The sequence below is a fragment of the Carcharhinus amblyrhynchos genome, chromosome 18 (assembly GCF_965287045.1).
Source record: "Carcharhinus amblyrhynchos chromosome 18, sCarAmb.v2.hapA, whole genome shotgun sequence".
NCBI classification, from domain to species: Eukaryota; Metazoa; Chordata; class Chondrichthyes; order Carcharhiniformes; family Carcharhinidae; genus Carcharhinus; species Carcharhinus amblyrhynchos.
In genome coordinates this window covers 2,172,247-2,186,580 of record NC_137341.1, presented here as the reverse complement: position 1 = coordinate 2,186,580, position 14,334 = coordinate 2,172,247, and the positions used below count along the sequence as shown (strand labels likewise).

Here is a 14,334-nt window from a genome sequence, read left to right as displayed (position 1 = left end):
TAGATGGACTTTAGCAAGGCCTTTGACAAGGTACCGCATGGTAGGTTGTTGCATAATGTTAAATCTCACGGGATCCAGGGTGAGGTAGCCAAATAGGTGCAAAATTGGCTTGATGAGAGAACACAGTAAGAAGTTTGACAACACCAGGTTTAAGTCCAATCGTTTTATTTGATAGTAAACTCACAAGCTTTCGAGGTTAGTGAGTTTACTATCAAATAAATCGGTTGGACTTAAACCTGGTGTTGTCAGACTTCTTACTGTATTTACCCCAGTCCAACACTGGCATCTCCACACCTTGCTGAGAGAAGACAGAGGGTGGTTGTAGAAGGTTGTTTTTCAAACTGGAGGCGTGTGACCAGCAATGTGCCTTGGGGATTGGTGCTGGGTGCACTGTTAATTGTCATTTATGTTAATGATTTGGATGAGAATATTGGAGGTATGATTAGTAAGTTTGCAGATGACACCAAGATTGGTGGCAGGGTGAACAGTGAAGAAGGTTATCTAGGATTGCAACGGGATCTTGACCAATTGGGCCAGTGGGCCGATGAATGACAGATGGAGTTTAATGAGATAAATGCCAGGTGATGCATTTTGGTAGATCGAACCAGAGCAGGACTTACTCAGTTAATGGTAGGGCATTGGAGAGAATTATAGAACAAAGAGATCTCGGGTATAGGTTCTCAGCTTCTTGAAACTGGAGTCACAGGCGGTGACAGTGAAGAAAGCATTCGGCATGCTTTGTTTTATTGGTCAGAACATTGAATATAGGAGTTGGGAATTCCTGTTGAATTGTACAAGACATGGTAAGGTCACACTTGGAATACTGTGTACAGTTCTGGCCACCCTATTATAGAACGGATATTAAACTAGAAATGATGCAGAAAAGATTTACTGGGATGGTACTGGGACTTAATAGTTTAGGTTATATGAGAGGCTGGATAGACTGGGACTTTTTTCCCCTGGAGTGCAGGAGGCATAGGAGTGATCTTATAGAGCTCTACAAAGTAATGAGAGGTAAGTTAGTTAGTCAATATCTTTTGCTAAAGGTAAGGGAGTTTAAAACTCAAGGGCATATGTTTAACGTGAGAGGGGAGAAATACAAAAAGGTCCAGAGGGACAATTTTTTCACACAGAAGGTGGTGAGTGTCTGGAACAAGCTGCCAGAGGTCATAGCAGAGGCAGGTACAACTTTGTCTTTGAAAAAGCATTTAGATACTTACATGAGTAAGATTGATATCACGGGATATGAGCCAAATACAGACAATTAGGACTATCTTCATGGTTAAAACTGGGTGACGTGAATAAGTTGGACCGAAGGGCTTATTTCCATGCTGTAAACTTCTATGACTTTGAGATAGTAGGACTCGTGACCAAAAACTGGAGGAAATAGCTAGGTTCTGAGGAGAGTCTTAAGGGTGGAAAGTTATTGGAGGGAGGGAAGTCCAGAGCCTGGTGCCATAGATACTGAAGATATGGCCATCAGTGGTGGAGCAATTGTAACACGGTATTTGCAAAAAGGCCAGAATGAGAACAGTGCAAATACCTCAGAATTTCTTGGCACAAGAATAGAAATTGCAGGAAAAACTCAGCAGTGCTGACACCATCTGTGGAGAGAGGATAGGTCCAATGTTTTGAGTCTGGATGACCCTTTGTCAGAGCTTAGGGTTGAGTTTTTCCAGCATTTTCTGTTTTTGTTTTAAATTCCAGCATCCGTAGCATTTTGCTTTTATCTCAGAGAATGTTGTGGCTAGAGAAAATTTGAAAGTTGGGAAAGTCAATGCTATGGGAAAAACAAGGATGAAAATTATAAATCTGTTTTGAGAGCTACAACCTCAGGAAGCATGATGGTGAAAGGGGAACAAGATTTTTTACGAGTGAAGACAAGACAGAAAACCGCCCAAAGATGTGTAGACTAGGTGGATTGGCCACAGTAAATTGCACATTAGTCAGGGGGATTGGCAGTACAAATTTCGGGGTATGGGGATAGAGCAAGGGTGGGATTGTTGTTGGTGTGGGCTCAATGGGTAGAATGGCTTCCTTCTGCACAATAGAGATTCTATGATTAAAATGCTCGTTAAATCCAACAGGTCTGACGGCATCTGTAGTGAGAAAGAGAGTTAATGTTTCAAATCTAAATGCTGTTTCTACATATTCTACTGAGCTAATGCAGCATTTTCTGTTTTTATCTCAGATCTCCAGCATCTGCAGTATCTTGCTTTTACATTTACCTGGGAAAAGATTTCAAACATCAGTATGACTGGAAAAACACCAAGATTCTCACACACAACCAAGTGAGAGTGTTCCAATGTACTGACTGTGGAAAGAGCTTTAACCAGTTACACAAACTAAAAAAAAACACACCATTCACAGCAGGAAGAAACTGTATATACGTCGTATGTGTGGGCAAGACTCCATCTGATCACCCAACCTGGAGCAAAATAGGACACCGGCACTATGGAGAAACCCTGGAAATGTGCTGAGTGCGGGAAGGGATTCAAATTCCCTTCCCAGTTGGAAACTCACCAACGCATTCACACTGGAGAGAAACCATGGAAATGTGGAGATTGTGGGAAGGGATTCAATTACGCTTCCAGACTGGAAACTCATCGTTGCAGTCACACTGGGGAGATGCCGTTCACCTGCTCTGTGTGTGGGAAGGGATTCAGTCAGTCTTCCAACCTGCTGACACACAAACTCATTCACACTGAGGAGAGACCCTTCATCTGCACTGACTGTGGAAAGAGGTTCAGACAGTCATCCAACCTCACAGCACACCAACGTGTTCACACTGGGGAGAAGCCATTCACCTGTTCTGTGTGTGGGAAGGGATTCATCCAGTCAGCTACACTGCTGACACACCAGCGAGTTCACACTGAGGAGAGGCCGTTCAGCTGTACGCACTGTGGAAAGAGATTTAGGCATTCAGGGCACCTCATTGTACATCAACGAATTCACACTGGAGAGAGACCATTCACCTGCTCCAAGTGTGGAAAGGGGTTCGCTGATTCATCTGGCCTTCTGACACACCAGCGAGTTCACACTAGAGAGAAACCCTTCATTTGCACTGAGTGTGGGAAGGGATTTGCTCACTCATCCAATCTGGTGACACACCAGCGAGTTCATACTGGGGAAAGGCCAATCATCTGCACTGTGTGTGGAGAGGGATTCACTCAGTCATCCCAACTGCTGAGACACAAACAAATTCACAAGTGACTGTCAAGGATGAATTTTGCTGTCATTGTTGCTGTTAATCTCATCCAGGACTGAACTATGTTAATTCTGAAAGCTGGGATTTGTTACTGCTGGCAATAATCCTTGTAACAGAGCTGAAGTTTAATATTCTGGATCTGTAGCTGATTGTGTTCTCGGGGCTGCAGTGTCCTGAAAGAGCTGCTGTCTGTGATCTTTCCCCATAATTCAGGAACTCTCATCAGAAATTAGTTTACAACAAGATTCTGAACTTTAACTTCAATTCTAAATTGATCTTTGGCAAGAACTCTACAATTCAGTGTCTGAGACGTTCCGCTAATTAACATCTCCAATTAGAAAGTACTGATTAATCCTCACTGACAATTCTTACTGACTTTCCCATTACACATAGCGACATCTCCATTATCCACCAGAAAGAAAGGGAATGGATTCTGTGGCAAATCGAGAGTTGCCAAATGTTACCCTTCCTGCCTGGTACAGAATTCTGCTCAGCGTGGGAACGGAGACAAGTTCAATCCAATGCACTGTATGAAAACTTCAGAAATTTATGCAATATTATAAAAATTGTTCACTTTCTCTCTGTATTGTGAAGAAAGCTTCCATAGCATTCGGGCAATGCTTGCGGGCTGACGAACACAGGACAGGCCTGTTATCTTTGTCAAGGACATATCTCTACTACAGGCCCTGAAATAAGGTATTTCTAACCCTGATACAATTGGATCTCATGACCTGTATGTAACCCAACTTTCTGTGTAAAGGTTAAAACAGGCTGTTTGAGAGCAAAGTGATTTTGAAGCGATCTGTACTGGCGTCAGCCCAACATCCATACTGTAGATCACAGCAGTTAATCATTCGGAAACAGCTGTCACCAGCTAAGAGACCAGCACTCACTATGCATCGTCCGTCCGCTTGTCCTCCGGGACCAGTAAACCATTCTCACCTGCCATGGATCATGTGTTTTTCTTGTCTGTTTAGCTTCCACCTCATATTTAAACTGTTGACTCTCAATGAACTAATTTAAAATCACTTCAGAGCTCAATCCCTTTTCGGGTAATCTGAGTCCCGGACCTAAATCCTAACAGTCATAATGAAGACGACAGTTTTGGTCACTATTATAGAAAAAGATATAAAGGCACTGAAAAGGATGCAGAGTAGATTCATAAAGATGGTAGCAGATCGTGGCCAGAGCCTTCACAAGCTCCGTCTGCAGGATGGTGTATGTCACAGTGCAGCAGTCGCTGAGTGTCAGACTCGAGAGCCAGCCTAGATAAGGTGCTCAGCTTGATGATTATTTCCTCTTGTTATTGATGTGGATCGTTCAGAAACAATGGATTCTGATGATGTCATCCAGTCTCCATCTGAAGATGTCGTGAAGACTATCCAATCACAGTGAAGCCTGAGTGGTGAAAACAGTTTTGTTCGAGACAGCAGCAAGCCCATGACAGAGAGATCAGCAAATGGAACTAATGGGAAAGACAGCGAGGCTACACATGGATATCAGGAATAGTGTTAAGTTAATGAAGATACACAATTGTTACACCATCTGGTAGCTATTATGCAATACATCTCCCAGAATAGTGGAGTAGTGATGAACTAAGTCAGGGGGATATTGGAAACAGTGTCACAACTGCATTAAATTCTCTCTCAATTGGGATCACACCATCAATATGGTGGGGCGGGAGTGGGGGTGGGGAACTAAAATCATCAAAAATTCCAAGAGGAAATCTGAGGCTGCCATTATCAGGGATACTGTTCTGAAATTTACACTCACCGACCAGGGCTGATCACTCAGGCTGGCAATAGACTGTTCAGTGTTAAAATGTTGTTGTCTCTGTCCCAGACATTCATAGAATCCCTACAGTACAGAAGGAGGCTATTCAGCCCATTGAGTGTGCATCGACCACAATTCCAATCAGCCCCTATCTCTGTAACCCCACATATTTACCCTGCTAGTCCCCCGACACTAATTTAGCATGGCTAATCAACCTAACCCGAACATCTTTGGACTGTGGGACTGTGTGCATCTGGAAGAAACCCACGCAGACATAAGGAGAACAAGTGAGCTTCACACAGACAGTGACCCAAGCAGGGAATTGAACCCGGATCCCTGGTTCTGTGAAGCAGCAGTGCTAACCACTGTGCCACCATCCTGTTCCATATAGAGTTAGATTTCAGAGAAAGAGATGGAATGGGATTGACAAAATCGCTTATATTTCTAGAGGGTAAGCTTACTATAATTTCTGAACAATTGTGACTCTTATAGGTACCAAATCTTCGTCCCCAGTATTAGTCAGATTGGTTGCTGCTATCCATAGAATAGGACAGGACATATCCCCATATGTGTCTGTTCATGTACACAGGTGTGAATCTGCTTTGTGGATGTATGTATGTTTTTCTGTGGTTCTATGTAATGGCCTGGTTGAAATATGTATCTGTACATATATATCTGCATAATTGTTTCTCTGGTGTATGTTCGAGGTCGTTAAGGTGAGTGAGATTGTATGTGTGTGTGTGTGTGAGAGAGAGTAAGTTTTTATCTTTGTGTGTCTGTGTGTGGATATTTTTTGTGTGGTTGTCTCTGTGTGGGTGTGTGTACGAGAGAGATAGAGAATTTATGCATGTGTGTATGAGAGACAGTGAGTTCAAATGTGTGAATATTTATGTTTATGGGTACCTATGTGTGGGTATCTGTGTGTGTTGCTTTCTATTACCTGTAACACAATCCTTCCGCCCTCTGAGGAGACAATGGGACTGCTGACAATCCCAGTGAGTGATGCGAATGGAGCTGTTTGGAGATTCTTCATCCAGGATGAAACCACAGGCAGACTGTGTGCTGTGTAAAACCTGACACGTACACAACCAGGCCCCATCTCTCCTGGAACTGTATGGAGTTTCCGTTGCTTTCTCGATCTTTATGCTCACCTGACGAAGGAACATCGTTTCTGAAAGCTTGTGGGATTACTATCAAATGAACTGGTTGGATTTTAACCTGGTGTTGTGAGACTTCAGGCTGACTGTCGTCAGATCCAGTCCAGTAGATCACAGATGTGCGGGTTAGGTTGATTGGCCATGCTAAATTGACCCGAGAGTCAGGGGATTAGCAGGGTAAATATGTGGGGTTACAGAAATAGGGCCTGGATAGGATTGTGGTCGGTGCAGACCTGGTGGGCTGGATAGCCTCCTTCTGCACTGCACGTAGAACATAGAAAAACTACAGCACAAACAGGCCCTTCGGCCCACAAGTTGCGCCGATCATATCGCTACCTGCTAGGCTTACCTATAACCCTCAATCCTATTAAGTGCCATGTACTCGTCCAGAAGTCTGTTAAAAGACCCCAACGAGTTTGCCTCCACCACAACGACGGCAGCCAATTCCACTCACCTACCACCCTCTGAGTGAAAAACTTACCCCTGACATCTCTGTACCTACTCCCCAGCACCTTAAACCTGTGTCGTCTCGTAGCAACCATTTCAGCCCTGGAAAAACGCCTCTCGACATCTTATACACCTCTATCAGATCACCTCTCATCCTTCATTTCTCCAAGGAGAAAAGACGAGCTCCCTCAACCTATCCTTATAAGGCATGCCGCCCAATCCAGGCAACATCCTTGTAAATCTCCTCTGCACCCTTTCAATAGCTTCCACATCCCTCCTGTAATGAGGCGACCAGAACTGAGCACAGTACTCCAAGTGGGGTCTAACTAGAGTCTTATAAAGCTGCAGCATTATCTCCCGACTCCTAAACTCAATCCCTCAATTGATGAAGGCCAGTACGCCATACACCTTCTTAACCACATCCTCTACCTGCGAGGCCGATTTACGAGTCCTATGGACCCGGACCCCAAGGTCCTTCTAATCCTCTACGCTGCTAAGAGTCTTACCCTTGATATTATACTCCTTCATCCCATTTGACCTACCAAAATGGACCACTACACGTTTATCCGCGTTGAAGTTCATCTGCCACTTTTCCGCCAAGTCTTGCATCCTATCTATGTCACGCTGCAACTTCTGACATCCCTCCAGACTATCCACAACACCTCCAACCTTCGTGTCATCAGCAAACTTACCAACCCACCCTTCCACTTTCTCATCCAGATCATTTATAAAAATTACAAACAGCAAGGGTCCCAGAACAGATCCCTGGGGCACTCCATTGGTGACCAACTTCCAAGCAGAAAAAGACCCATCTGCAACCACTCTCTGCCTTCTGCAGGCAAGCCAGTTCTGGATCCACAAGGCTTGGATCCCACGCCCTCTCACTTTCTCAAGAAGTTTTGCATGGGCGAACCTTATCGAACATCTTGCTGAAGTCCATATAAACCACATCCACTGCTCTCCCTTCGTCAGTGTGTTTAGTCACATTTTCAAAGAACTCAACCAGGCTGGTAAGGCACGATCTGCCTTTGACAAAGCTGTGTTGACTACTTTTGAGCATACTAAACTTCTCTAAATGTTTGTAAATCCTGTCCCTCAGGATCTTCTCCATCAACTTACCAATCACTGAGGTTAGACTCACCGGTCGGTAATTTCCTGGGCTATCCCTTTTCTGTTTCTTGAATATAGGAACCACATCCACAATCCTCTGGAGCCTCTCCCATCTCCATCAATGACGCAAAGATCATCGCCAGAGGCTCTGCAATCTCTTCGCTGGCCTCCCACAGTCACTTGGGGTACATCCCATCCGGTCCCGGCGACTTATCTATCTTGATCATATTCAAAAGTTCCAACACATCCTCTTCCTTGATGTCCACATACTCGATCTCTCCAGTCCACCGCAAGCCTGCAGTAAAACCACAGATCTTTTTCCACCGTGAATACCAACATAAAGTATTCATTAAGCACCTCTGCTATTTCTACCAGTTATGTACAAACTTTCCCGTCTTCACATTTCATAGGTCCTATTCCTTCACATCTCATCCTTTTACTCTTCACATATTTGTAGAACACCTTAGGGTTCTCCTTAATCTTACCTGCCAAGGCCTTCTCATGACCCCTTCTGGCTCTCCTAATTTCCTTCTTAAGTTCCTTCCTACAAGACGTATTCTCCTCTAGATCCCGAACATCTCCTAGCTCTTTGAACTTATTGTACGCTTTTCTTTTTGACTAGGTTCATTACGACTTTCGTGCACCACGGTTCCAGTAACCTACCAAAACCTCCCTGCCTCATCGGAACGTTGTTGTGCAGAACTCCAGACAAACATTCCTTGAAAATCTGCCACCTTACTTCTCCCCGAGAATGCCTCCTTCCAATTTATTCACCTAATTTCCTGCCTGATGGCTTCATATTTCCCCACACTTTCCTAGCTTGCCTGATCCTATCTCTTTCCAATGCTAGTGTAAAGGAGATAGAGTTATGATCACTGTCCCCAAGATGTTCTCCCACTGAGAGATCCGACACCTGTCCAGGTTCATTAGCCAATACCAGATTGAGTACAGCGTCTCTTGTAGGCTTATCCACATACTGTGTCAGGAAACCCTCCTGAACACGCCTAACAAACTCCTCCCCATCCAAACCCTCGGGATATTCCAATCAATGTTTAGGAAATTAAAGTCTCCCATCACGACAACTCTGTTATTACTACATCTCTCCAGGATCTGTTTCCCTATCTGCACCTCAACATCCCTGTTACTATTGGGCGGCCTATAGAAAACACCCAGTAAAGTTATCGACCCCTTGCTGTTCTGAACTTCCACGCACAGAGACTCTGTAGACAATCCCTCCACGGCGTCCACCTTCTCTACAGCCGTGACACTACCCCGATCAACAGTGCCACTCCCTCACCTCTTTTGCCTCCCTCCCTGTCCCTCCTGAAACCCAGCACCTGAAGTATCCAGTCCTGTCCCTGAGACATCCAAGTCTCTAATGGCCACCACATCACAATTCCAAGCAGTGATCCACTCTCTAAGCTCATCCACTTTATTCACTACACTCCTGGCATTAAAATAGACACATCTCAAACCTTCGGTCTGAGCGCTCCCTTCTCCATCACCCGTCTATCCTCCCTCTTGCACTGTCTACAATCCTTCTTTATTTGCAAGCTAACCTCCTTGCTCCCAGTCACCTCATCTCGATTCCCTCCCCCCAACCATTCTAGTTTAAAGTCTCCCCGGTGGCCTTAGCCAATTTTCCCGCCAGCATATTGGTCCCCTTGCGATTCAAGTGCCACCTGAATCAGGTCACACCTGCCCCTAAAGAGGTCCCATTGATCCAGGATTCTATGGGAATTCTATGTTTAAATAGTGAAAAGGGGGGCGGGGTGAAGCTGGAGGACCAAGCCAGAGAGACTGATCTGCCAACCAATTGAAGTGAAGGAAGGATTGGATTGGAGCACTGAGATGGAGTGGCTAGTCTTCCAACCAATTGGAGTGAATGAGGGGTGGGGCTAATCCCAGAACCCCCTCTGGTTGAAAGTCAAGGGAAGAGTGGCCCTTTGTGTTTGTATCTTTAATCAGATGAAAGGCTGCAGGTGCAGAGCAAATGGATTGTTACTGCAATGGATTCATTCTGGATGGATGGGGATTCTGAGAGGGAATAACACAGTGTAGTAGAAAAGGAAATAAGAGTGCATGTTGTGTAGATAGATTGTCACAAAAGTGCTGGAGAGCAGGAGGCTTGTTGAGGAAGTCAGTGTTCACTGGGGCAGCGTGGAGAGGAAGTTGGGTAGGAAACAACTGATTTTTTAAATTTATTCATGGGATGTAGGGGTCACATCTGGTCCAACACTTACACCCGTCCCAAATTATTCTTAAACTGAGTGACTTGCTTGACCATTTCAGAGGACAGTTAAGAGTCAACCACAGTGCTGTAGCTCTGGAGTCACAGGTAGGCCAGACTAGGTAAGGATGGCAGATTTCCTTCTCTATAGGATATCAGTGAACCAGATGAGATTTTACAGATATTGACAGTGTTCATCATGAAATCTGTAATTCAAGATTTTGATTGCCATGGTTGAATTTAAATAAGTGTCCCTAGAGCATTACCTTGGCAGTTGGGATTACCAGTCCAATAGTAAAACCATCCCCCCACCGCCTCCCCAGTAGTAGTGATGAATGATTGTTTTTGAGACTGGAAGATGTAAATAGTATTTAAAGAGAGAGAGTCATTAACAATATCAGGCAACATGGGGAAGCTGGGTGATCAGTGTCTCCAAGGGACAGTGTTGGGACCATTGCTCTTCACCATAAAGTGAGTGAATGAATAAATAAAAAACGGATCCTTGTCTCTGAAAAATCTTCCACAACAAGGGAGGGGGGCATTAAATTAGAACGAGGAATCTCAGTGTACAAATACAGCCAACATCAAATCAGTGCCCAGGTTAGCGAGGGACTGGGGGAGGGATCTCAGAGTACAAATACATCAAACATTAATATTAGTGTGCAGGTTAGCGAGAGTAAAATGAAAAGCTAACAAGGAATGTGGTTTCAGTTCTAGAACTGTAGATTTGATAAGTAGGGAGTTTATGTTAAACCTGTCCTGAACCTTGATTAGAATCACATTGAGAGAATTGTGTGCAGCTTTGGTCACCATATAAAAAGAAATCTGTGTCAATACATATGAGGAAAGGATTGACACCTAGGTCAATATCCTCTGGTAAAACAAGGCTGAGGGGAGTCATAATCCATCCCTTTAACATGTTGAAATGTTCTGATAGAGAAGATTCAGAGAGAATGTTTCCTCTTTTGAGTAAGAGGTAGAACTGGAGCCCATCAACATCAGAAAATCACCAAGAAACCCAGTCAAGAATTCAGGTGAACTCTGGTGAACTTTGATGGTATCTGGGGTGGGTGGGTCAATCTGCAAATTGGACAGTGAATCTTTCATCAACCTCCCCACCCCTAGGACCCTGCAGCTCTCTTTCACAGTGAGACCCTGCCCATGGCATTGTGAGGTCATGACAGAATCTCTGCATTGCCATGGTTTCCATAAATATTTACAATTCATTGGGATCTCTCAGATGGTCAGATATTCTCTGATGTGAAGATGAATCAGTCTCTGATCTTCAACTAGACCCCAGTTACAAACATGGATCAGACTCTGATCTTCAGCCGGACTTCACCTACAAGATTAGTCGTACATGAGATGCTGTATAAAGGTTGGTGGTGTGGAGTCTAGTCTGGGGAGCCCTCACCCTCTCACTCACTCCACTGTCATCCCTGTCCTTTCTCTTATCTCCTCTCTTCATCCTCAATCAGCCACCAGCCCAGAACCCAAACCATTTCTCTGCCCATCAACCTGGCTACCATCCCACCATCCCCTCAAAACCAGAGAATTTCTCTCTATAACTCATCCAATCAGTAAAACACCTCATCACCCCCATAAAATAGATTTTCCTTCAGCCCCAAGACCTGAGACTCTGCAGCAACTCCCATGAAATGTGAGAGTCCTCATCACCTCTAAATGGTGGGACCTCACCTTCAGCTCTAAACTGCAGGGCGCCTCACTCAACCAAACCGATGAGACAGCCGATCACCTCAACATCTCTCAGTAATGACCCTCTGAAACTGCAGCATTCGCTCAGCACTGACCCTCTAACAGTGCAGCACTCCCTCCATTTATTTGATTTATTATTGTCACATGTATTAACTTACAGTGAAAAGTATTGTTTCTTGCATGCCATACAGACAAAGCATACCATTCACAGAGAAGGAAACAGAGTGCAGAATGTAGTGTTACAGTTATAGCTCAAGTGTAGAGAAAGATCAACTTCATGCAAGGTAAGATCATTCAAAAATTTGACAGCAGCAGGGAAGAAGCTGTTCTTGTGTCAGTTGGTACGTGACATATCTTTTGTATCTTTTTCCTGACCGAAGAAGGTGAAAAAGAGAATGTCCGGGGTGCGTGGGGTCCTTGATTATGCTGGCTGCTTTGCCAAGGCAGCGGGAAGTGTAGACTGAGTCAATAGTTAGGAGATTGGTTTACGTGATGGATTGGGTGACATTCACGACTTTTTGTAATTCCTTGCAGTCTTCAGGAGAGCAGGATTCATACCAAACTGTGATACAACCAGAAAGAATGCTTTCTATGGTGCATCTGTAAAAGGTGTTGAGAGTCGAAGCTGACATGCCAAATTTCCTTTGTCTTCTGAGAAAGTAGCAGCGCTGGTGGGCTTTCTTAATTATAGTGTTGGCATGGGGGACTAGGACAGGTTGTTGGTGATCTGGATGCCTAAAAATGTGAAACTCTTAGCCCTTTCCACTTCGTTCCCATTGATGTAGACAGGGGCATGTTTTCCTCTATGCTTCCTGAAGTCAATGACAGTCTCTTTCATTTTGTTAGCGTTGAGGGAAAGATTATTGTTGCCGCACCAGTTCACCAGATTCTCTACCTCATTCCTGTACTCTGTCTCATCATTGTTTGAGACCCGACGCACTACGGTGGTGTTGTCAGCAAACTTGAGAATCGAGTTGGAGGGGAATTTGACCACACAGTCAGGGGGGTATAAGGGGTATAAGAACTCTTATGTTCTTATGTTCTAATCTTTCGAAGCACTTCATAATGATGGATGTCAGAGCCACCGGCTGATAGTCATTAAGGCACGCTGCTTGGCTTTTCTTAGATACTGGGGTTGGTTGTCTTCTCGAAGCAGATAGGGACCTCAGATTATTGTAAAAAAAGGTTGAAGATGTCTGAGAATACCTCCACCAGCTGATCCACACAGGATTGGAGTGCTCGTCCAGGTACCCCATCCGGGCCAGTTGCTTTCTCTGGGTTGATCTCAAGAAAGCTGCTCTGACATCTGCAATGGTGACCACAGATACAGGTTCATCCAGGGCTTCGAGAGTGGAGGGCATGCTCTCCCTGAGCTCTTGCTCAAAACGGGGCCTCTGACAGTGCAGCTCTCCCTCAGCGCTGTCCCTCTGATAGTGCAGCGCTCCTCAGTACTCTCCTGCCGACTGTGCGACACTCCATCAGCACTGTCATCTCAGCCCTAACCCTTTGACAGTGTAGCGTTCCCTCAGTGATGTTCCTCTGTCAGTGCAGCACTTCCTTGGTGATGTTCCTCTGACAGTGCAACACTCCCTCAGCAGTGTCCCTGTGAACAATGTGAACGCCGGAATTAAGAGCAGGTTTAGGCCACTCAGCCCTTTAGACTATTCCCCCTTTCATTAAAATCATTGATGATCTGATTGTAATCTGTCAACTTCCCAAAAACCTTTAACCCACCCTTGTTGATGAAGCTCTACTTTATAAACTTGCAGAGTCTGCTTCCACTGCCTTTGAGGAAGTGTGTTCCAGAGTGTTACAAACCTCCAAAACAAACAATTTCTCCTCATTTCTGTCTCAAGTGAGTGACCCCTTATTTTTAAATAGTGAGCCCTAGTTCTAGATTCTCTGTCAAGAGGAAACATCCTCTTCACATCCACCCTGACAATAGCTGTCATGATATTCAATGTTTCAATCAAGTCGCCTCTTATTCTTCTGATATTTTCAAACCTAACATCTCTAACCTTCCCTCATAAGACAGCCCATCCATTACTGGTGTTAGTCAAGTAAACTTCTGAACGGCTTCTAACACATTCGTATCTTTGCTTAAATAACAAGACCAGTATTGTACACAATACTCCAGATGTGGTCTCACCAATTTCTTGTATAACTGAAGCAAAACCTTCCCTACTTTTGTAACCAATTTGCCTCACAATAAACAATAACATTCTATTAGAACATAGAACACTACAGCAGAAACAGGCCCTTCGGCCCACAAGTTGTGCCGATCTCATCTGTACTTCCCAAGCCATAAAACTATCTGTAACTCCCAATCCCATTAGCTTTCCTAATTACTTGCTGTACCTGTTTACTAGCCTTTTGTGATTCATGCACTAGGAAGCAGATTCCTCTGCACCCCAGAGCTTGCAATCTCTTACTATTTAGATAATATGCTTTGTTTTTATTCTTCCTGCCAAATTGGAAAATTTCACATTTGCCCATATTATACTCCAATTTCCAGATTTCTGCCCATTCACATAACCTATTTATGTCTCTGTACCCTCCTTACGTCCTCTTCATCATTTACTTTCTAATCAATCTTTGTCATCAGCAAATTTAGCAACCAAACCTCAGTCCTTTCATCCAAGTCGTTTGTATTTTTTTTGAAGTTGAGGCCTCAGGACTGATTCCTGTGACAC

The 14,334-nt window shown here is 44.3% G+C and overlaps 1 protein-coding gene across 3 annotated transcripts in view; it reads left to right on the top strand.

The window, feature by feature from the left end:
* LOC145354755 (uncharacterized) overlaps positions 1 to 14,334 on the top strand; it is a 35,116-nt gene that overhangs the window by 15,640 nt on the left and 5,142 nt on the right. The window contains exon 3 of one of the 3 annotated variants that reach the window (XM_080206221.1): positions 2,446 to 5,432. In XM_080206221.1, coding sequence (XP_080062347.1) covers positions 2,446 to 3,213 — 768 coding nt within the window. In that variant the 3' untranslated portion in view covers positions 3,214 to 5,432. Of the gene's footprint in view, positions 1 to 2,191; positions 5,697 to 14,334 lie in introns of those variants that run through there. The other 2 variants (XM_080206219.1, XM_080206220.1) reach the window with 2 other exon arrangements.